Source organism: Rhinolophus sinicus, chromosome 2, assembly GCF_057876585.1.
Source record: "Rhinolophus sinicus isolate RSI-liver-muscle chromosome 2, RSI-T2T, whole genome shotgun sequence".
Taxonomy (NCBI): Eukaryota; Metazoa; Chordata; class Mammalia; order Chiroptera; family Rhinolophidae; genus Rhinolophus; species Rhinolophus sinicus.
The window spans coordinates 62820391-62845164 of record NC_142502.1 but is presented as its reverse complement, the minus strand read 5'-3'; the positions used below and the strand labels follow the sequence as shown (position 1 = coordinate 62845164).

Genomic DNA, 24774 nt, shown 5'->3' with positions numbered 1-24774 from the left:
GCCCAAGTATAAAACTTAAGAACATAGGTCATTTGCTTTTTGTTAGACACATTCTATGCAGTTAACCACAGTGTTTACTAAAAAAGGCAGAATGATGATTTTTGTATTATAGTTATTAAAAAATAATTTAAAATTTTTAAATATTTAAATAATAATCTATTTTTAAATATTTGCCAGTTTTGAAAATTTAAAGTCTTCTTTCAAACTTGACTGCAAACATACTTTATTTCAGACAGTAATAATGTATAAAATTAATTGTAATGCTTTTTTTACTTCATTATAAAGTTTTAAAACTTTTTCTGTTATTGTTTGAATAAAAGTTGTGTGAGTTTTTATAAGCTATGTTGAAAAGTAATCTCTTTCACAGGGTTCAGAATATACGTCTATAAATTCTTTAGACATGTAGTTTACTAAATCTGTTAAATTCCATTTAATTTATACATTGTGAATAGTACATTTCTTTAATTTATTGAAAAATCATTAAACTCTTTAATGAAATAATGCTTTATTTAAAAAGGCATGGCAGGCTTTTTTCCTTTATTATGTAAATGATGGCTTTTGCATTATTTTCCCTATGTTAAAAATGAATATATTAATCCAGTCTGTCCCCATTTCTCAAATAAAGTTGTAAGTGCTTTTTAGGAACTGATAATCAGTTGTTTAACCATTTTTTAGAACTTAAATCCTGAATGTTCTAACATCAGACTATGAAATAAGGCAGAATTCAAAGGTATTTTGTGTGCTTCATGATAATCTAGAATTTTTATTTGATTCCAGGTAACTTTGGACAATAAACATGATGGGATGTTTTTTCTTTTGTAATTAACAATTTATAACAATTAATTTTGTAAATAACAATTTAATTACATAATTGAAATAAAATAGAGTGTGGGCTTACTACATTGTAAATATTACAGAAGTACTACTTTGCTATAGTAATTTAATGACTGAAGCTACATTGAAGAACAATCTTACTAGTACTTGTGTACAAAGTATTATACAGATTACTAACGAACAAATTGCAGCGATTGCAAGGATGTTACCAGCTCAACAAACATCTAACAATACAATATTCTTCTAAGAGGAAAAGTAATAATGTGGATTTACAGACAATAGAGAGTTGTGTTTTCCACTTGAAACATTGGAAGTAAGAATCCAGATAGGTCTGGTACCTTGATTTATATTATTACAAGAAAAGTTTTCCTTTCTTGGGGACTCCAGTCCCCAGCAGGCCTAGTACACTAAGTTTACGTGAAGGTAGCTTTCAGGATGCCACAGCAATATAAAGAAACTCTTCTATCTGAAAATTACCGATTTGTAGGCCACTGCTTAAACATCTGACCTTATTTTTAAACCTATTTACATACATTCAGCCCAAATCAGTAGATAAAATGTTTTGTATATATTACAATAGACATTTCATCAGAAGGCCAGTGCAAGACAATTGTTAATAGCCATTGCCCAGCATTTAGGAGATTTTAAAATATCATACAAATATACAGTTTGATTGTGAAAAATCTAATTTTGCGCATGATATCGGTGGTCTCTTTTACATGGAATGGCATGAATTAATCAACAGGACAGTAACTAGAATGTTACTCATCCAGGGCCTAATTCTCATCTGGTGGTTGGGCCTATTTCCTGCAGGGTGAGTTTAGGTGAACAAAATTCTTGGACACTTAATGCCAGATAGACTTGACTCAAAGTGATGGGGCGGCTTGGGAATCATCTCGAGTGTAGGCATCTGTCTGCAGCTTCTCCCAGATCCAAGTGTCTTTTACATGTATTTCATATGTAATGGAAAATTACATATGGAGACAGCCTTCCTTGTCTAAACAAAACTGTTGGTCTAGAACTGAAAGATTCATCATTACTCTGAAGAAATTGAGCAGGTTGGAAGTTTGGCCCTTTCTGAAGACATAAGTGATGGTGAAATGCAGTCAGGACAAATATATTACCCTAGAGGAAAGGAGATAACTCTGAAGTCGAACCTTACAAAATTTATTAAAATCTAAAGTATATTTAAATTAATGGGTCTAATTAAGGGACTAATTAATGAATGACACTAATAAATGGTAACTCTAATGAGTATATTCATGGGGAGAATATACATCTGAGTAACTTGGGTTAGGAAATAATATTAAAAGTGTCAAAATGAATCAAACTAACTTAAATGTTTTCAAATGAAGGTGGTGTAACATACGTGATGATATTTCACAGATATTTCTTAGAATATCAATAAGCACCAAGTTTAGTGCTATCAGCCCCATGGTCCCTTAATTTACTATATATGATTTAGATCTTGCAAGCACAACACACTGTAAAATCTACATTGCATACACACAAATACAATTTCAAAAATGAATTCTGGAGTTTTTCTACCAATAACTAGAATTTTATCTTCACCAGGTCTTCATAGCTGTGAGAAGGAAGATGGTACGGCCTGGTGAGCTCTGAGCCACGTGGATTAATATTCAGGACAATACACGACAAAAGCGGCATTTCTTAATGGAAACTAGACCCTGGTGAGGTTTTTTTAATGGATCTCTATATATAAATAATCCTTTCTCCTTCTTCTAAAGAGATCTTGTTAATCCTCTAGCTCCCTGAGCCCTTATCTGCATAGGACAGAGAGGTAAAGTAAGGGATCCAGTGGTGGATTCCAGCTGTAGACAGATGGTTAGAAGTATCCCAGCTTTGTCCACAAGCCACATTCAGCCTTAGACCACACACTGCAAGAAGACCCCAGCATACTGCATGGGTGGCTGAACACCCAAAGATCACCAGGGCAATGCTAGCTCTCCACTTCACTTCATGCTATGCAGGCCTCTGGATCCTGCAGGAGCCATGCTCTATCTGTACAAGGAGAAGATTATAAGTAAAGTTTGTCAGAGTCAAGTGGTTTCTTAAGCAATATCAATGCCTACAGGGAAAGGGCCTAATTCTGAGCACCCATGGCACCATTAAGGAGTAAGAGACTAGGGCATAAAAGAAAAGAAAGCTGTGTTCATCTTTATGTTTTAGCACATCTTCGTATCTGGGAGCCGAGCAGAGGTTTGTCTGTTCCCTAGCCCGAACCTACCCAGACAAAGCTGGGTGCTGGGTTGTCCCCAAGGGCATCTGGGTGAAGCACAGACGCAGCCATATGATATCCAGGCCTCTCAATCATGAGCGTGTCAGCTCCTCACTGCCCTCTTTTGTCTCACCCACTGTCTGATAGCACTCCTTACCCACAGGGCCTGACCTTGTCGTCTTACTTCAGCAAGTGGGGTATAGGGCTACTTAAATTGGGATCACACTGCCTACAACACAACTGAAAAGTGTTACTACTGAAGGTTTTTTTAGAACCACTTCCCTTATAATGACTTACATGTCCATGGACTTGATTGATATGAGGTGCTCAGGAAACCAAGACACTCTCATTTCCTGACAGTAACACTAAATACAGACCTTCACTTAAATGGTCGTCAGTGATTATTGCTTGCTAAATACTGGTCTTATGGAATACCTAAAGGTCAATTTAGTAATACGTGACCCAATCTTTTAAAGGCAGAAAGGGGGGACAGGGGCTCTGAACGTTATGGTCAGTATTTTTATCAACAAGATTTCTGGATGAGGTCAATTTTAGAAATTGAATTCATGTACAAGAGTGCAGCAAGTGGTACAGTTTACACTTGGTCACAGTTTTCTCATTTTATGACATTACTGTAACAGTTACAGGATAGAAATACACACATACACACATTTATATTCACACTCACACGTAGTATAATTTTACTGATCCAGACAACACTTCTTTTCAATTAAGAAAAAATGAAGATTATTGTTTGGCGACCCAGGCATGAAATCTACTTAAACCTGGAATATAAGAACACAATACTCTTCAAGTAAACAGCAATTGCACAGTGATAACAATATACATTAAGATTGACACATGCTGTCTTAAGAGGTCCAGTAAGAGCTAAAGACTAAAGAAAGTCAGAGATGTCAGCCAAAAAAAGTCAATATGCCTTCTCTCTTCCATTCTAATTGTAATCCATCACCCAAGAGAACAGTTATGGTCCAGAAGATGTATGTCCTCGTATGAAAATGTAGAGCTAATAAAATTTTGAGTGTCAATGAATTCTGCTCAATACTTTGGATAGTCTTCAACTTCTTCTTGTTGTATTAACAGAAAAATAAACCTTTATGGTTATTTCCAATGTCAAATTTAAATAGAGAGGTTTGAAAAAATATTAAGGTTTCTAAAGTTATACTGTGGGCAATATTTTTTAAAAAATTGGTCTCACTGTCACATATCCACTCTTGTGTTTTCATAAAGTTCTATGTTTCAGTTTTGCTGAACTAGACAAATATAAACAACACATGGTAAACACTGATACACATCTCATAGGACACAACACATCTTACAAAATAACTCTACTATAGTACTATAACTGTTGTAAAATGGACATCTCTGATACTGATGGACAAATACGTTTCACATTTTAATGAAAGTTGTGGTTACAAAGGCATTACTCATTTGATGGCATTTTTTTTATCGGTACTTAGACTTCAAATTGTGTAGCCAAAGGTTTCCCTCCTATTTCATTGAGACTTTGAAGGACCCTCCAGTCACTTAAGCAACAGGCTTCCTTCACTGTAAACCCCTGGACAATTGAGTTTGAGAACCTACACTATCGAAACATTAGAGAACAGATAACTGATCATGGTGACAATCACCTTTTCAGGGAGCATGGTAAACTTAAAAAATATAACCGATGAGACAACAGACTCTCCTAGATTTTGAGCTTAAAAGAAAAAAAAAAAAGCCTTTCTTTTCCTGTGCTGCCAGGGCGGCGTGAGGCTCATACAGCCTCGGCAGACGTGTCTGTAGACACAGACATGGTCACCTTGGCAATCTTCACCGTGCTCTTGATGCAGCTCTCTGCGGCCCTGTGCACACTGGCTGCGTTGTTTGCATGTTTGTGCAGGCAGTCTGAGTCCCCCATGCTGTTATCGAGGGGCTGCGCGGTGCCTTCACACGAGGGGAACATGCTCCGGAAAGCATGTCTCAGGTCCTTGCTCCGCAGGGCATAGATGATGGGGTTCACCGTGGAATTCAGCAGGCAGAGCATACTGCAGAACGCAAACACGGTCTTAATGAGCTTGTTCATCTTCCCAAAGACATCATACACCATGATGGCAAGCAGAGGGCCCCAGCAGATGATTAAAACCACGAGGATGAGGACCAGGGTCTTGGCCAGCCGAATGTCCATGCGGGTTTGGTCCGGCCGCGTCACCTGTACCTTGCCGTCCTCTGACGTGTGGATGATGATGCTCTTCTGGGTGCCGCGCTGGATCATGCGGACCGCGTGGCTGTGCGCCTTCCACAGGATGTACATGTACGCATAGACGATGAACAGCAGCAGCACACTCGTGACCCCGATCCAAAACATCAGGTAGGTCTCATCAATGAGCGGGAAGATGTCTGAGCACACGGACTGCAGTTTCTTGCAGTTCCAGCCCAGGAGAGGCAGCACGGCGATCACAATAGCGATGGTCCACATCAGGCAAAACGCCACCACGGCCTTGGGCCTGGTGACGATTCTCTTATAGGCCAGGGGCCTGTGAATGGATATGTATCTGTCGATGGCTGTGAGGAACAGGCTGCCCACAGAGGCGGTGAAGGAGGCTGTGACGCCGCCCAGTTTGAACAGAAACACGTTGGGGCTATCTTTGCGGTGGAACACGTGGAAGTCGACGAAGCTGTAGACGAAGATGACACTCCCCAGGAGGTCCGCCACCGCCAGGCTGCCGATGAAGTGGTAGGACGGCCTGCAGCGGAGGCTGCGGGAGTGCAGGATGACGCACAGCACCAGCAGGTTCTCCAGAACCGTGAAGGTGCCCAGCGTGAGGGACAGCACGGCGATGGCCAGCTGCTGGCTGGGGTTCAGAATCATGAAGCATTCCATGTCCATGAAGTTCTCCCCACACTGGATGTTCTCCTCATTTTCCTTGTAGGATGAAAGAGACTTGTTGTAAAACTCGGTAATGTTCACCTGGTCTGCTGGGACTAACTGGGGGTTGTCTCCTGCAGTCATCTTTTCCTGGAAGGGACTTCCCCGAAAGGAAGTTAAAGGAAATTTCTGCGGGAAGTACCCTAATTTGGATGCCATGTCGCCTTTGATGTCTTCGTACTGAATGTCATTCGAGCCCACGTAGAGGAGGTCTGTGGTGATGGTGCGGAAAGTGGTGTCTGCAAGGCCATCTAGCATCGACTTCATAACCTCTGTCTTCGATTAGACCGAACTCAAGATGACTGAGAAAGAGACCGCAGCAGGAAATCCTAACGGAGGGAAAACAAATAAGCTGAATGGTGAGAACACCAGGAGAATAAAACAAACAAAACAAAACATCCTAATCAGTGCCATTGTGTTACTTCATTCTTGTCTCTGAATACAGGTAAAATCCTTGTCATATTCAGTCAACGAAATGAGTCAGCCACTTAAAGAAAAGTCACCCAAAAGTTGGTGATGTGGCACATACCAGCAACCGGTGTTTCTTTCCTTACGTAAGCTCTCTGGGAGTAAGTCACTGTGTGAATCCTGTGTGGACCTCCAGGGTCTGACAGTCAAGTGAAGAAAATGGATCTTGGGTGTAGCGTGCAATTCACAGTCGCGTTAGGAAGTGTTTACCACCTGGCCTCTACTGTCACATACACAGTCTCCTAATGCTGGTGGAGGACAGGGGGAAGCAACAATGTGTCACACAACTGATGCTCTTGAAGAGCTAACACCCTATCACGCAGGTAAGACTGATTGTGCAAGACAACCAAAGAAGATGACAGTGTGAAATTAGGGAGTTGTGTGGCCTAGGTGTTGACTATAAAGGGAGAGGAAGGGACTGCTAACACCCACAGGAAGCATGTGGCCATGGGAGGAAAATCCAGGTTCTCGTCCTGGCTCCATCAGGCAAGTTTCCTCACCCAGAGGAGATGTTCGGATGAAGCCATGGCTGAGATAAAGTTCTCAAATGTCTACATCAACCAAGAAAAATGTCACAAAGGGCAAACTTGCACTGCGGCTCCTGGGAAGACCACGAGCTTTATCACTGGAAATCGGGACTTGGTGGTCTGCCTAATTATAGAGGCCAAGAAGCAGATGTCCAGGGGAAGTGGACCACGAGCTTTATCACTGGAAAGGAGGGGTTACGTGCAGTGCTTCCTGGCAGTGTTCCCTGTGAGTGGCGTGGTGACATAAGCATACTGGAAGACAGGAGACAAGCCTCCTCACCCACGCTTTCCATGTGGATAGCACTGGAAATAAGGACAACTGAGAAGAGACCAAATTGTAAGAGCTCTTCAATTCTAAGCTAAGCAATTTGGTTTTGTTTCAAAATAAACAGCCAGGAAATTGATTTTACTATTTATAAATGTTTAACATGGGGCTATTATGCTTTTTAGCTTATCTGAGTGACACCTATAATAATTAAAAATAATTATTAAGTCAGTACTTTATTTACTGTCTCTGTTGTTCCTAAAAATAGTACACTATCCTGGAGGGGGGAAAAAAAGGTCATTATCATCTTGGAAAAAATTTTAAAGTTCTGAATCCTTCTGCTAAAATACAGAGTTCCTACCCATCTGAAGTAGTAATTCATTTATTCATCCATTCAACAAAGTATGGGGCATCCACTATGTGCCAGGCAGTGTGCTAGGCACTAGGGACATGACTGTATCAAGAAAGAGTCCCTGACCACATGAAGTCCAGTGTAGCAGAGGAGACAGGCAGCTGACTCCATCATTACAAGAAAGCTACAATTCGGGACTTACAGGAAGGATGCTGTGGGAGCAGCCAGTCGATGGGGTTAAAGGAGACTTCCCCAAGGAAGGAATGTTTATGCCAAGAGTACATATTAATAGAATTAGTGTGGATGGAGAAAGAACATCCTATCATTTAATCCTGAGTTAATGTATTTATTTCTACAACTAGAATATGGTTGCCAAACACAGGAATGGTATCTATTTTTCTTATGCGATTCACCAGCCTGATAATAATGATAGCAGATGAGAGAGGGCTGGACTCCCTTAGAAATGTCCACATGAACCTAACAGGCGACAGTGAATTGTATTGACTGGTGCATTCCAGCAGTAATTTGATAATATTTATATGCCTTTTCTTAAAATTAAAGGAGAGAAAGGTAATTAATTCGATGGATACTTGACCCAAAAACCAAAGCCTGAGCCCAGCGGTTCCAAGCAGCTACCTGGAGCCAGTCCATCCCAGAGGTCATCTTCTCTCAAGTAACTAACTCTCCCTTCACACTTCTCAATTAAAAACTAATTTATTTGAAACTTTGCTTGTGTTATTACATTCCAACGATTTCAAAGGTACAAAAGGTACAGCAGTCAATCGTTCTCATCCCGATGATTCCAAAGGTACAAAAGGTACAGCAGTCAATCGCTCTCATCCCGATGTCCCAGCCAACTAGCTTTCCTCCTCAGAGGCAGGGCGTTTCTTGTTACTCTGTCCAGAGATATTCCATGCATATTCAAGCAAATACACATATCCATTCCCCCTTTCCTTGCCTTTGACTGAACTCTAACATACTACACACAGAATTCTGCACCTTGTTTTTCCACTTCAAAGAAGACAATTCCACATCAGTCCACAAACCCTCTCTCCCTGTAGCAGCTAAGTCCCCAGGAGATGAATGTGATCAGTCTGCTAGGGATGGAGGCTTAGGCTGTTTATCACCTCTTGCTATTACAAATGCTGCTGCAGTAAATCACCTTCGGTCATAGCACTTTCCACATTGCTTATGGCATTGTGAATCATCTTTTTAGTCGTCCAACCTAGCTCAGACCTTACACTTACCCTGGACGTCTCCTCCGCCTTGGCCTCTATAATTAGGTAGAGCACCAAGTCTCACTGATCTTCCCGCGATGAGCACTGATGGAGAGTGTATGATGTGCAGGTGGGATTCTGAGACTCTTATGTGCCTCAGATTGTTTACTTTCACAATGGCCCTGGGAACTGAGTGCTGCTATTAGCCCCATTTTACAGACAAAAGGCACAGAGAGGGGAAGTAATTTGCCATGTGCACAGCCAGTAGGTAGCAGAGCCAGAATGAACCCAGATGTTCTAGTTCTAGGGCAGTGCTGTCCAAAAACAATGTAATATGAGCCCCATGTGCAATTTTAGTTTCCAGTATCTAAGTAAAAAGAAAAATGTAAAAGAAGAAATTAATTTTAATATTTTATTTAACCCAATATATCCAAAATATTATTTCAAAATGTGGAACTAGCCACATTTCAAGTGCTTAATAGCCACATGTGGCTAGTAGCTGCCATATTGGACAATAGAGGTCTGGCACTGCTTTTAACCTTCTGATACACCATCCCTCTAACCTAAGACAGGGATGCTCCCATCTCCCTTCACTTCCCCCCTGATTTCCACCAATCAAAGCATTAGTAATGGAGGGAAAAAAGCATTGCATTAGGAGCTAGCAGACCAAGATCAGTGTCAGACCTGTGTTAATTAGTCTTTCAAAACCTCAGTATTTCATTTGTAAAATGGGAAGAAAGAGGAAGAGGAGGCAGAAGGAGGAGGATGCCTAAATTACAGAATTGTTCTGAAAATTAAATATTAAAAAAAGCACTTAACATAATGCCTGGCACAAAATTTAACTCCTCAATAAATAATTATTATCATTACTTAGTGCTATGGCTGTTTGCCATATATTGTTAATTATATTTCAAGATAATTCATTGCCTTAATTAGATCATAGGCTGTTTATTCAATTTTTATTTCTGTCTCAGCACTTAACACGAAGCAAATAGAAGATATACACATGGGTGAAGGAAGAGGAATGTCTATTAGTATATTCCAGGTATTGAGAGACTCTACATATATTCTATCATTAAATTGTCATGATGGCTCTACCAGGTGCTTATTTATAATTCCTATTTCATAGACAAGGATATGGAGGCCATTAGATATTAAGTAACTTGTCCAGAATATGAAAAGTGTGTAGCTGAACCCACGTCTTTCAGATTCCAGAGTTTCTGCCTTTGAACTTTATGCACTGTTTTAAGGATTAACAGTAACTAGGATAAAGCCATTTTGCATCTTACATTCAAGTCTTCTAGTTTCTTACAAACATAAATTGAGGCATTTTGTCAATATGCAGTAATTAAGACAACTTCTTACTAAATCACTATTTCCTATTCCAGCCCATCTAGTGGGTCTGCCTAATGGCATGGCCTCAAGGACTAAAATTTTAGTATTTAGAAGAGCTAAAAAGTGAAGAAAAAGGATCACAGACCTTATTTCCACAATGCAAAACACGTATGCCTGTGATTTGCTCTACAATGACCACAATTTCCCATTTTCATGTAACCAAGCACTTTCATTAAAACAAACTAGCTTGTTAAAATCTGAGCCAGAGCATGGGGTGGTTATGAGACATAATTTCAATTCAATATAAGCCAACTTTAATTAAAGAATACAGTTAAAAATATACATGAATTTTGTGCTGTTCAAGGTTCTCAGTAATGTCCAAATACCACTGTGCACAGGCTATTTTAGGTTAATGGGATTATGGCAAGAAAACCGTCCTTTGCATTTCAGTAATTCTTGCCTTATTTCTACATTTGGATTATTACAGTAATTTCCACCTGATTATTTTTTTGCATTGAGAGTTTTATTTGAGAGTTCATTAGTAATATAGTTTAGGCTTTGGGAGATGCAGTTGCCATTAATTTTTTGTTTGCTACTGGGAAGATCATAATTGGAAATTTCTAGCAAGATGCATAGATGCTCCTATTAAAGAAGCAGTTTTTATTATAGTAAAAGAATAATTCAATAACATTTAAGGGGATTTTCCTAGAATTCTGCTTGTGTGTAACCAACATATTCTAATAATTTAAGCTATACATCATGCCTTTATAATAACAGTATTAAAAACATTTTGATGTGTTCCACCCGTTTTTTTTAAAACTTGAATTTTTTTAAACTACCACCACCGGTTCTTTTTGTCCATCTCTCTATGCACACCTGCCTCTCCATTCATCACCCCCAAACTTATACCAACCAGCAAGCTACGGTATCACCAAAGAAATTTTATGGGCATGGCATTAGCATGGAGTATTTTAAAAAGTCTATCCAGACTCTATCTTTGTTTCTATAACTATCAATGGCATGAAACATCCATGTTCGGATTAGGGTAAGCATTGAGCAAGTCCTCAAAACAAGACTTCAAATAGCATCTTTTTTATATCAGTAAATGTGATAATAGGTTATTTTAGTCTTCATTGCCCAGCTAGAGACCTTTGTTTTAGAGAGACATTTCAATAATTCAGATATTTTTCACTGTTGTATCTGGAATCAAAATCATTGCACTTCTGGCCTGTATACCATCTCTGGGGGAACAGGCGGTAGACAGTATTTGCTTCCTGCAGGTTTTCCTGTCCAACAAGGCAGACAACCCACTGGAAGCATCAAAAGGACTGATGCTTCCAACATAATTACAAACCACATCAGCCTACCAGGATCCTTCTCTAATAGTCTAAGTTTACAAATGCTTTAAGGAGACAATGCAAACTCATAGTTTCTAATTAATAGGAGTGTAGGATACCGCATGCAGGAGTCCCAGGCCCTGGCTTACCTCTGTTTCTTTCCCTACTTTCTTTCTTTGTTTTGTGTTGTTCTGCTTGGCTAACCTCGTAGAAGAGCCTTGTGAGGGGTTCAATAGAATGACAGTGCCAGTGTATATATGTTTGTTATTTTCCATTCATTTCTGGGAACAAGTCTGGTTTCTACTAATTTGATCAAGAAAAATAACTTGCTAATTTATTTCTCTAAAGTTAGTAGGGAAAATTTTAGTTGATGCTTATAATTGCATTACATCTAAGTCATGTCCTCAATATACATGGCAGATCTCACGGGCTAAATCTTAAATTGATGAATAATATTTTTGCTATAGTTAAGTGGGCAACTGAGTCTTTTCTAACTCTTACCTCCTAAGCATCAGAGTTTTGGGATTATTAAAATAGTTTGGTGACTCTTTGCATTATCTTCTATAGCAAAGAGAAATAAAGGATTGACGCTATTATCCTGATAATTCAGGCAAAAATACATAATCCTTCTTCCTTGTATTAATGTCAGCTCCTTTTCCCATACATAAAAGAAAATTCCATTATGCTGGTAATGCTTGGTTGGTTCTCAAAGCTTTAGCTTTTCATTTATTTTGTAATGTAGAAGAGAAGTTATTAAATGCACTCTTGTCTCTGGTCTAGTCTTACTAACAAAATAAATGTTAGATTTTTCATAAAAATTTATCAATTAATATGAACTAAACAGATATTAAGACACCTATGAAGCTATATTTCTTTTCAAATTTGACCTGAAGTATGCTTAATTATTTAACATTTAAAAGCTTATTAAAACTTAAAGAATTTCAGAGCTCAAGAAATGATGCCTTTAAGCTACATCAAATTAAACATTCTCCAGTAGGTGATGATGCTATGAGATGAGCCTATCACTAAGGAAAATTAATTATACAAATGAAATGATTTGCTGACTTTTATAACCAATTTATCATTTAATTTTGCTCTGCTGTTTTGATGTTTCCTGCTAATAAGTAGTTTTGATTTTTTTTTTGAGCATCTTTTCTACATAATCTGTAAAGAAAGTAATTAAGTATAATTGAAGCAGCCTTCCCTTGAAACAGATCATGCAGTTTTCAATTCAGAGAAGCCCAGTCCATATAGAAAACACTCCATGAGATGTCTCTATAATGCATGTGAGGTTTGGTCATTAAAGGTTAAAAGCAATATATTATTCTGATCCATAATATATGCAGAACCCATTAGATAGGTTACCTTTACAGGTCATTACAAAGACAGCAATAGTTTCAAGGGTGCTACATGTTGTCCAATGGTGAAGAATACTTTTCGGTTTCCTTGTTCATTCTTCAGTGAGGGGTACTTTCTCTTTGAATTCATGAGCATACAAATTTAGTCCAACCAAAAACAAAGTCTTAATTCTCCAGGTTCAAATCTCAAAGAATCTGGGTGCTTTAAATGCACAATAGAGAAAATTCCAATTCCCAAACATTTCAATAAGAAATATTTCAATGTTTACATGCCAGGTATCATGCTAAGCATATATATTATTTTTGTTTCATATTTACATGGAATAGATGCTATTACAATTCCCATTCTACATATGAGAAAACTGAAAGGTAAATGCTCTGTCCAAGATCTCCAACTAGAGGGGCAGAACTGAAACGTCTACCAGGTCTGCATAACTCAAAGTCTCTGCTCTTAATTTTGAGGTCCAGGAACCATTTAACAAGACACTCTTTCTCCATTTCTAAGGAAGGGGTAAGAGTTGATCTTGGAAAAAAATAATAGAGAGCACGATAATTTTACACAGTGAACAAGTAAAATGTGGAGGAATGATCTGTGGACAGCAAAAAAACAATGCACATCGCACTTGCAAATCATCCTTGCTCCATGACCTTCAGGGACAAAGTATGACAATTAGCTATAAGCTGTAAATCCTAACCCTGAATTAGCACCTTATTTGCAGTGACTGTTGGCAAATAATAAATAAAATCAAGCTTGTCATTTCCACTATTTATTTTTTAAATAAGTAGTTTTGTTTTTTTCCTTCATTAGTCAATTGTAAGGATTGTGGATGGTAATGAGTTTCCACACCACCAGCGAGGAATGAAGAGGGCACCTTCTTTAGGTCTGCATGAGACATGGCTGTTGTTAGTAAACAGAAGCTTTAAACATTCATTCTCTGTATGGAGAAATTTACTCACTTGAAATTCCCACCCTGAGCAGTGTGATTTTCTTAGACCCAGAGAGGGGAGAAGACTCTCCATGACTAGTTCCTAAGATCTTTGTTGGAATCAAGGCAAAAGAAATTATGTAAACCATAGTAGGACTCCAAGAAGACAGTGCTTATGACAACTCTTGGTGCCCAAAGGGCACAGAGCTGGGTTATCACAGCAACGTGCTTGATGGATATAAAGTTACAGGCCCTCCGAGACTTCACTTAACACATTTTTATTGTGTATGTACACTGTGCCCAGCACTGTAGACATTACATATCCATGCATCACACTTGTGTCATAGCTATGGGTCAAGGAAGCAATGGGAATGATTCTCTATTCTATCTCACCCCATTAAATAAAGCTCACCCATCTGCCCTTCCTGTCCCACAGATGACAGAATTGGATATGAATACATGTAATAGACACATGATTATTTCATCATCACATAGTATTGGGTTGTATAAATTCCCTTCTTATAGATGCTTTGAGGTTTTTCTCCCCGGAGATATGATAGGCACTGCTGAGCCATCGTTCTTATTTCTAAACCCTTCAAATCAGGAACACCTTGATGGTAGGGACCTGTCTTACATGGCCTTGTATGTCTTCTGCCTGGCACAGGTAGGTGCTCAATAATACTAAATGAACGTTGGTGTGCATGGGAAACACAGCAGATCTATCTTAGCAGAATGGCTTCTAACTGTGGATAGTTTTCCTTGACATAAACTCAGTTGATTGTTAGAAGCCTGAGTCTTGATCTCATATAAACGTCCATCTGGGGGAGAAAAAGTGCCCAAATGTAAAAGTTACATAAAAAGCATCAATAGTTGTCTATCCCAGGATCTTTTAGCTCATTATCAAATAGTCGTCATACTGACAGCAAGTAAAGGTTATGGACAAAGATCTGATATTTTTTATTCTCATCTTTGTTTAGCCCAGGTACATATTATCAGCTGCAATATTTAGCCACATAATGATAATATATAAAGAGATCTTTGTGACATGCACAACCCTGAACAAATCCTAGTTATATACTGTTGATAGATCTTTAAAAACAATATATGAAATTGTAATTATAATGGAATTTTTCCTTCCCTCAAATGCATGCTATTATACATTGATCTTTCTCAGATGGGTTTCTCCATGTGCAAGTGTCTTCAAAACCTGTCAAGAGAAGTTATGTGAAAATTCAACCACTAGATGGAGTGGCTTTTATAAGCCCTCAGGAATCAATTTGTTATTCTATTGAGGACATACTTCTTGCTTTGGGTGAGCAACTTCTCCTGCTACATTTTATGCATTTTACAACTGAATTAATTAAAACATAAATAAGAAAATATATTATGGAGGGTTAACATGGGTTATTACTACTGACTACAAAAAACAAATTTCAAATTGCTTTTCTGGGGAAAAAGGATGTTGAGAAAATTTAATACATTAATAAAAATTAATTGTGACTATTTGGAATTCTGCCTCAAGAAAGTAATTAAGAATGAGTAAAGGAAAGGAGTTCTACTGAAAACAAATGATATGTTTATGTCAAGAGATGCTAAAAGTAAGAAGAGAATGTCTCAGGAGCCCAGAATCAATTCTAATAACAAACTTAACTGATTTCTATTTTATGAAACATTTGGCTTCACAATTTTCAAATATGAAATCACCAATACAGGTCATAACTCTGTGGTGAAAAAGAATGGAATATTATTTTCTATTATTATAGGGGCTAAATTGGAATATTTCACAAAAGAAGGGACTATTTGTTTAAATATTCATACAAATTGAGAAGGATACAGCTTTCTAAACAATTCAATTTCCTTCCTATCATTTTCTTGCTGGAATAATTTTGAATGAGTTTTGATTATTGTGTAAATCCAGGGTTCTGTTCAGATATGATTTTTAAAAACTAGGTACTTATGTATCACCTACTTTAGTCGAAATGTTAAATAAAAAATTTTCAGTGTGTACTAACAATGCAAGATATAAACAGAGAAATATGCTTGCAAGACAAGTAATTATGTACAAACAGAACTGGAAGAACTAGGTTTCAGTAAAGATACAAAATACGCTTGGAAATGTAGTTATGATTAAGAAGGAAGTATTAGATACAAGTACAGAATTTTTATGCCATTGAAACCACGAGATAGTTCTACTATACTCTTTCAAGGTCAAATCCTTCCTAATATTTGTGTGATGCAATCATGCAATTTTGAACAGAGCTGAGTAACAAAGTATTCAGAAAAAAAATGACATGAAGGTAAAGAGTTAGGAAATAACACTGGTGAGAACCGGCTGGGAAAGTCCAACATACATCCTAAAGAACAGTCTGAGAAGTCTCCCAGCTGTTTGTAAGTACCTACAGAGTTATTTTAGAGTCAGTGGCTCTCAAAGGCTGGTCTCCAGCAGCTTCAGCATCACCTGGAAACTTAAGAGAAATGCAAATTCTCAGGTTCTACATCAGAGCTACAGAAACAGAAACGCTAGGGTTGGGGTCCATGTGTGTTTTCCCAAGGGCTCCAGGAGATTAAAACACAATCTAAAGTTTAAGAACCATTGCTAAAGATTCTGGAGACCTATGAAAAAGACTAACTGGGTGGGTGGGGGGGAGAAGAATTAACTTCTATGAAGAATGGAAGTTAGACAGCAAGAAAGACTATTCTGTGAGTATAGATTTTCAGATCATTGAAATAGATTGCTAAGTGAGCCTGCTCATGATAAAGTAGTCTCTCACGGAAGATCTTTAAAACCAAGGCATTTCTATTTGACCGGAATAAAATAATGTAGTCTAGCCTGAAAATAAGCATAAGAAGTTGGGAAACTCTCAAGGTGTTTCAGCCTACAATTCAGGGCTTCTCCACACTTTTTCAGGAAACTCGCTTACATATTTTGTCCAATAAACAAAAGTAACTTCAAAATATAATATGTAAGTACCCAGTATGCAGGCATAAATTAAGAACTCCACACCATTTCCTCTTAATTCTATTTGACAAAATCTACATAAAGTTTCATAGGACTGCTATCCATTTCTTTCAACACCATTGTGAGGGAACCCATGGTTACCAAGCATAAATGAACGGGAAAAAAGTAAAAGTAGTTAACATTCCAGCTGGTTTTTTAAAGATGGAAATGTTTGTTTCTGTTCTTCTTTTCCCAAAACCATAAAATAATGCATCACAGGAGATGAACCCCCTCCCCCCCCTCAAGAAAAACGACAAACTAAAACGGAAATTTTGCAGTAGACCCACGTAATGCAGATCCACTGCAAATTATCTTACAGAATTACCCTGGCAATTATGGAATTTATAATGCTTAGAGATAGCAAGTATCTTTCAAAAATACCTAAAAGTTATAAATATATGGAAATGTATCCCAAAGCACTAAAGTGTATGACGGAGCAGACTGTTCCCTCTCTTAAATATTTCATCAATAAAATGGATCATAGATTACTCATCATTCGTTTCCTCAGCTGAGAACTAAAGTCATTCAAAGAGTTCCCTTTTTATAATTTTGTAAGAACTTAGATGTAATTTCCAAAAAGTAGCTATATATTTTCCAATGTTATATTCCCACATGTGCAAAAATACAGGATTCTCTGGACAATCTTTTGCTTACTTGGGTTATGTGTTAAGTTGTTTAGTTTTCCTTTTTCTCCACATGCATATTGCTTGCTCACCACAACTTATATAAAAGCTGGAGAAAACATTTACAAATTCTGGTAGCGGTGCATTCCAATGAGTTGAAAATCTGGTCCATTTAACAACCCACACCAGAATAAACCAAAATACACAGATCATAGTGGTATTAAATTAAGTCTCGCTTGTAAGGAATAAATCAAGTTGATTTATTTTTAAATATACCAGAGTTAAAAGCAAGCAAAAGTGACAAAGGCACACTATTGATGATGCTGGTTCAATTGCTGTATTAAAAACATCGTTTTTAGCCTCTTGACCAATAGAAATCAATGTTACAAAATTTCCTAGTACAAATGTCCATATGTGAAAGTAGAAATTTGTTTTTTAAAAAGCCTAATGGAATTTGTCACCAATTTAAATGTGAAACTCCTTGTAACAATTTATAGAACTCATTGATTCAAATTTTCTCCTCTAAATATATAGTCTAAAAGAACGAACGAAGAAATGATGAAGGAAAGAGGGAAACCTTCCCATTTAAACATAAACTTTGACAAACATTATTTCCTAATTGTATTTTATTTTAATTATCTTTAAATATACTACTGACATATACAGTTTGCGACAGCCTTGCCAGTACATTCAACTACCACAACAGATTGCCTGGCACATCTTTGAAAAATGCCTCTGCTTTTCTTTAAAAAGCAATAACATGGAATTTGCTAGTAGGAATAAAAAAACAGATATTACACTGTCAAATTTAGGAAACTATACTGCACTTTATCTCCTGAAGTTATAAAACAATTTAAAATGCTCTTCAGAGTTGATAATGGTGGCAAGGAATCAAGCCAAAGATATCAAATTCCTGTCCAATGAATCCAAACTCTAAACAATTATGAATGTAAATTAGAGTGGAAAAATAAGACATTAGATAATAAAATTCTGGACTCTTAGGGAGAAATGATTTGCCATCTGTGTTAGGAAAAAAGGAAACTTATGTCCCTTGTTGCATTTAAAAAAATGCAAAATCAACTTTGGGAATCTTATTAAAAAATACAGAATATAATGCAGTAGCACAATAGGTTAAAAAAGAGTTAGCTAAAAAATATCGATTCCCACCTAACCAGTCTCAACTCAAATATTCAAAAACAAAAGCAAAACTTTGAAAGCTTTTCTAAAGTGCAGGTGTGAAAATTACACCAGCTGGAGCTAAAATAGAATTCACAGCATTCTGGAATAACTACTATTACTCTGCAGGCCCATTTACTCAGTTTGGTGAGTAAACAATTCTTCCCTCAAAAACCTATACAAACCCAGCTATGAATCTGAAGAATTCCATGGTCACTAAATTATGTAATAATTAACCTGTCTAAATGAAACTTTTAAATTAGAGGATATCTCAAATTTATACTATAATCTATATGAAAAATATATGGAACATATCAAGGAAAACTAGACGAAGAATATGTTTATAATTGCAACTGTCCTAGAAAAACTATTATAATGAAATGTAGTACTTTATTTTCTATGAGGTAACCTGTTCAGTGAAGAAATGACCTAGGAAAACTTTTGGTAAATATTTTGTTATGAACTAGAGGTAATCACACTGATTACTTAATGTAATAGTTTTGACCTATTATTAGTGATTGGTCCTAAACATACCTATCATTCATGCAGGCCTGTTTGAGATACAAGTTCATCTAACACCAAACCATTTGAGTAGTACCAAGAGAGGCACTGGAAAACCATTAAACACAAACCTCCCTTTCCCCACACCTCACAAATTGCCTATGTTCTTACTTACTTGTGATAGCATTATAATGTGTTGTACGTAACAAATATTACGAGTTATATGCATTTTGTGATGTAGTAACAACTTTGTGTATCTTCTTCCAACTTTCCTTCAACTTTCTTCCCCAAAATAACAAACAGCAAGATTGGTGAAAACTGTGTTAAACCCATCAATTAGTGTTTATGATAAAACTACAATCAAATGTGGCTATGCTCATTCTGGCATCTTTGCAAGATTCTTAGAACACATTGGACTGGAACAGAGTTTCACTATCTTGGAAAATAAGAACATTCTTGTTTTGATTCAAGATAGATACTTTCTTTTGCCTTGAGTCTTCAGTGTCCATCTGCACAGCTTCCCTAAATTTGGACATTTTCCCAAATCTATAGTATTCATTTAAAACTGAATTATATGTTTAAATATATAAACGTAACATGTCCAATTTTTTTGGTCATGATATACATCTATGAAAAAGTTTGTTCATACCTATGTATAAAAGTGTGTTTGTATATCAAGTCATCTCAAATTATGCAGTATATAATTTGATATACATATTCTGAATGACATCTATTTCTTGTAGTCCAGAAAATATCTGAGAGAAATATGAGTTGATCTATAATATGTTATAAAGTTAATCTAATTAAATGGTTATCAAAACATTTAATAGCAATTCAGTGGCAAAGTGTTGAATTCCCCTACCCCTCAAAAACAGCATTCATGAAGTTATAAAGTTAACATTATTTCAGAACAGGATTAGGAAACAGCTGAAGATTCAGAGGAAGAAATATGTAGTTAAAATTTTGCCAACATAAAGTACATCAATTGGTTTTGATTTCCTCTTATTCTTTAACTTCTCTACCAATCTTCAGTCAAGAAAAGAAAAATCAACAGAGCTTGCGGTCCCTCGAAATATACATGCAATCTATAAACCTGGCCCCAACACAGTTTTTGAAACAATATTGGGTCCAGGTAGTTTCAGAATCAAAAGCAGAATTATAAATAATTTAAACCCAAAGGCTGGATTCATTCTAACTAATTTGTTGGTTCAATTAGAAAATGATGAATACAAAAATAGAAGAGACAGACTTACACTGGTGGAGACACGGCATCCTTTTTTTTTGCAGGAACGAAAGCTCTCATCTGTGTTCTTCATGCAACTGAGCTAACATAATTACCCACTAGAAGAGACAGCAACCTAAAGGCCCGTCTCCATCTTACTGGCCAAATTCAAGGCGCTATAACCAAATCAAATCTTGTTCTACTCATCATGCATTGTTAGGGATTTCCAAATCAATTTATCACTCTTTTTTTGCAGCATTCCTGGAGAGCGAATTATGGGAAATAATCCCCTTCCTTATTAGGCCAACTGTTTTCTGGGAAGAAACATTTGGTAAGTGTGGTGAACTATAAACTGCTATTGCATGTTCCATTTCAAAATAGTTTATTCATATGCAGCACAGTTTTCCAATTCTAATTCCAATCACTAATATGCAACACAACTAGAGAGCCTGCCTAAATTTCCTGGTGGTTAATGTTAATTCTGAGTCAAAGCAAAGACGAATATCTCACAACTGTTTTGAAAGAGTTTTTCAGGCTTTGCCTTAGTAATTAATAAGCTGACACTGCATACTAAACACTTATCAACACTAATCAATGGGGCTGCTTTTTTCTGGAGAAAATAGGTAAACCAATTCAAGGAGTTTTCTTTTGGAATAGACTGCTTTATGCCACAAATATAGCGGTTCTTTTGGAGAATTTCATTCCCAGCAGTTTCATCTTGGTAACATTTAACAATTTCACTATTTTAACATTTTGAAATGGCAAAAAGAACACACTGATCCTGCAGCTAGGCTTATTAGAGAAGAACAATCTCACACGCGAGACAGGGAGGCACACAGTCCACTGGGAAAAGGGTAACAGAAAAAGACAGAAAACAGTGGATAACAAACAAAGCCCAGCACTACTCCAACATGAGATCGAATTTTCGCCAGAATGGAAACTTCACACACCAAATTAAATACTATCACCTATGGTTTATTGAAGGGACTAGGCATAACATTCTTTTTATATGCACAAATGCTGATGCTATCTATTAAAACTGGGGGGGTGGTATGATTATCTAATTTGCCTTCATAACAACCAGTATGCAAGCATAGGCATTTTATTTTTGAAAGGTCAGAATAGAGCATTTCCCCCTGTGGCATCATTTTACTCCCATGGAGACTTAGGAACACAATGAGACATCTACCCATCGGACACTCGATACATACCTCAATCAAGACTGTTCCTCATCTGGAGTGGAGACATCTTTGGAACAAAAAGAGTCCTTTTACAGTAAGTTCTTTTGATAACCTAAAATGGATTAGTTTTTAAAAAGCACATCCATCCTCCAGCCTCTTGCCCAACTATGGTAACTGCTGTTGTACCTACAAATAACCACCTGCAGTACACAACATTTAAAATTCTGGAGGTGTGTGGATACTGTTCCCAAACATATGTCTATAATCACAAAATACTTTGTTTCACTTAAGAATCTATACGTGACCTTTTATTTTGATAAAACTGCTCTACCCTGAGTTAGAGAGCAGGGGAGGGGCAAGAAGTACCAGGGGAAAAAGGGACAGAGAAAAAAATCACTGTATCTTCCCTTGCAAACCCTCAGTAGGGTGGGATTAGAAAAACAAACCTTAAATCAGATCGAGTCCTGTGGGAGCCTTAAAGGTTGGTTGCTCTGAGATTCTCAGTATTCTGCAAAATAGATTGATGGCAGTGGTCACCCTACTGCTATTCAATGTCCACTCAGTTTCCACTAAGAAATTGCATTTCTCACATTGTTCAAAAGATCTTAACTGGGTAATAAAAATGAGGAGAAGTTATGGGACCCATAGAGATATCTTTCACCACCTTTAAAAACAGTAAATCTGTTCTAATCTCTTATTAGATTACCTGAGGATGCCTGAGGATGCCTAATCTATCAAGAAAGCAACAACAAAGGCAAGAATAGCACTTATTTGAAGAAGAAAAAAAGGTAAGAGACAAAATGATTAATAGATGACTACATTTTTTCCTCATCTGTTCAATTTAAAATCAAAATTAGAAACATGTATGTTGCTTTTAAACTTTCAAATGACCAAATGACAGTTTCTCACGTCTATCCCAGCAAACATTTGAATTCAGGACGTGATCCATTTATGAGTGTGAGCCTAAGCAAGAAATACCTTCTAAAAACACATCAACTTTTTTCAGCTAATAGCTAGTCCTGAGTTACATGGTTCCAACAGCATTCAAATTAGGTATTAGTTACATGCCCAATTATTCTTCCTCGAAGAGTGTTCCTGTAGCTTTATTTTTCTATATCAAAAGTTTAGTTTTTGACATACTTCTTTATATGACATTTAACATTTTATGTTAGACAGTTTCTAGGTTTGGTGCAGAGATCGATGTATATCTCTGGGAAGACTTAATTGCTGACATCGTTTATAGACACTAAACACCAACTCAAGCGCCTATTTTTCAAACATGCACAATTACACATTTCCCACAGACATCAGTGCATACAGACAGACAGCTGCACACAAATTCAGTGTACTAGTAAATGGTAGAAACCTCCAGAAGTAGCACAGACCACAGTTAACAGGTTCGGGCTACACAGCTAAGTAAACACTGAGGCATGATTCACACGGAGTAAGAACTCCACGATGGACACCTGGGGACCACACTGGTCAGTACCCAAGGGGACAAGAGGCGGAAGAAGTATTTCCAAACGCAAGTCTCCAGGTCTTACCCTTTGCATCCCCTGGTCCTTGAGGGAGATGCTCCCTCGGCCCCTCTCGCCCGGCGCAGGACCTGCTTCTCTGCTAGAATGACACGTCCCCTTTGACTCCACGGAAAGCTCTTCAGGGAGAGGAGGCGCCCCACCCGGGCCGGGAGAAAGCACTGGCGCCGCGGGAGCCTAGAAGAGGCGGAGGCGGAAAAGAAGTGGAGAAGGAAGGGGTGGCCGCAGGAGTAGCGGGAGGGAGGAGGCGCCGGCGCTGGGATCCGGGCGAGGTCGAGTGGGGTGGAGCGGGGTGTGCCTCCGTCCGTCGGTCAGTAAGTCTGTCGGTCTGCGCTACCCGCGAGCCGGCGTCCCCTGCCTGCAGCGCCCTTCTGCGACCAGGACCGGGACTGGCGCCCCCTCCGCTCCCGCCGCCCGCGAGCCTCGCCCCTTCCCAGGCTCTTCACTGGGTCCTCCCGCTCGCCCCGCCTGGCCCGGCGTGGGGCCGCCCGTCACCGCCAGCCGGGGCGCCCGTCGCCTCTCCCAGCTCTCGCGCTCCCTGCCTCTCCCTCCGCTCGCGCTCTGTCTCTGGCTCTCTCTCGCTCCAGTCACATTTATGAAGCGCGGTCCCATCACGTGTTAATGAGCCTTTGTCCTGCCCTGGCAGTGGCGGCGGCACAGACCCCGCCGAGGGAACTGCGCGGGGAGGGACCCGCGCACCGCGCAGCGTGGCGCCTGAGGCTTCAAACTTTGCTGGCGCCGGGGACCCGCCGCGGCGCGGGACCCAGGGCCAGAGGGGAAGAGCCACTCCGGTCCACGTCACCTACTTCTCTTCCTCCTCCGCCGCCGCGGTCCCGGGGGCTCCCACTACCATGACCTGGCTCTCCCCCCGGATACCCTCACACCCTGGCCGAGCTGAGGACAGGGTTATGCCTACGCCGCCCCCAACCTCGGGGCCATTAATCACGCGCGCCCTGACTGCGCGCAACGCCGACACCTTGCGCGGGGGTCACGTCTGGGGCAGCGGGCTGAGCCGGAAGGGAACGGGTAGTGCGAAGGGAGAGGCCGAGGCGCCCAGGGCGCGGGGGTGCAGCCTCGAGCCCCATCCCCCCCTATCCTAGGCCGCCCCCGAGGCGGGCAGCAACGAGCCGGGCCCAGGCGAAACCGTGGGGCCGCGCAGCGCAGCCCTCGAGCTGTTTGCTACCTGGCGGCGGCCGCGCGGCTACCTGTCCTCCGCCCTCGGGGCACCGCCTGGCTTCGCGCTGGGCGCCTTTTCCAGCCGCCGTCCCCGCCCGCCACGGACCACTTGGGCTCGCCCCACTCGCCCGGCCCCGGCTGCAAACAGTTGGGCACGTAGGCGGCTAGCTCTGCGCCTCCGTGCCGGCGTGCCCCCTCCCCAGCCGCCCTGAAGCCCTCTCCTCACACCTTGCTGGAGGAGGACGCCCCGCTGCAGGGCCGGGCGGGGGGCACGCGGGGCTCCCGGGCAGCCGCCGTAGGCGCCTGGGGATTCGTGGTGCGCCCGGCAGCCGTGGCAGGAATTAGGGGACATGCTTGTTAATTGGTTCCGCTATCAGCCGCCGTCTGCCTCCCGTGTGCACGGATCAAACCTTAATTGGTCTTTACATTTATCATGGTGAATTGCGAACCTACAAACAAGCCCCCGCCAATGCTTCAGCAGAAAAATCGCCCCCCCCCCGCCCCCCGGGCCCAGACAGGATTGTGGCAGCGGCAATCGTGGTTATTTAGACATCTTTATCTCTCCTGAGTTGGGTTGA

General features: G+C 39.5%; 2 protein-coding genes across 8 annotated transcripts in view; one reads left to right on the top strand and one right to left on the bottom strand.

The window, feature by feature from the left end:
• Positions 1-733: 733 nt before the first annotated feature.
• Positions 734-24556, bottom strand: CNR1 (cannabinoid receptor 1). 6 transcript variants are annotated; one of them, XM_074333287.2, is made up of 4 exons: positions 23030-23802; positions 21932-21993; positions 21516-21552; positions 734-6328 (listed from the first exon to the last, which is right to left on the bottom strand). In XM_074333287.2, exon 4 carries the CDS (start codon positions 6264-6266, stop codon positions 4848-4850), a length of 1419 nt encoding a protein of 472 aa, XP_074189388.1. In that variant the 5' UTR covers positions 6267-6328; positions 21516-21552; positions 21932-21993; positions 23030-23802; the 3' UTR covers positions 734-4847. The 6 variants fall into 6 exon arrangements, with proteins under 6 accessions (XP_074189388.1, XP_074189387.1, XP_074189386.1 ...); XM_074333286.2 differs by lacking the exons at positions 21516-21552; positions 21932-21993 and adding an exon at positions 24425-24556 and having other exon boundaries at positions 23030-23197; XM_074333285.2 differs by lacking the exons at positions 21516-21552; positions 21932-21993 and adding an exon at positions 24204-24341 and having other exon boundaries at positions 23030-23197.
• Positions 22198-24774, top strand: part of LOC148758787 (uncharacterized) — a 55333-nt gene continuing 52756 nt past the window's right edge. For both annotated transcript variants that reach the window (XR_016020261.1, XM_088795567.1), the window contains exon 1: positions 22198-22273. The gene's annotated coding sequence lies outside the window, so the exon portion shown is untranslated. The remainder of the gene's footprint in view (positions 22274-24774) is intronic.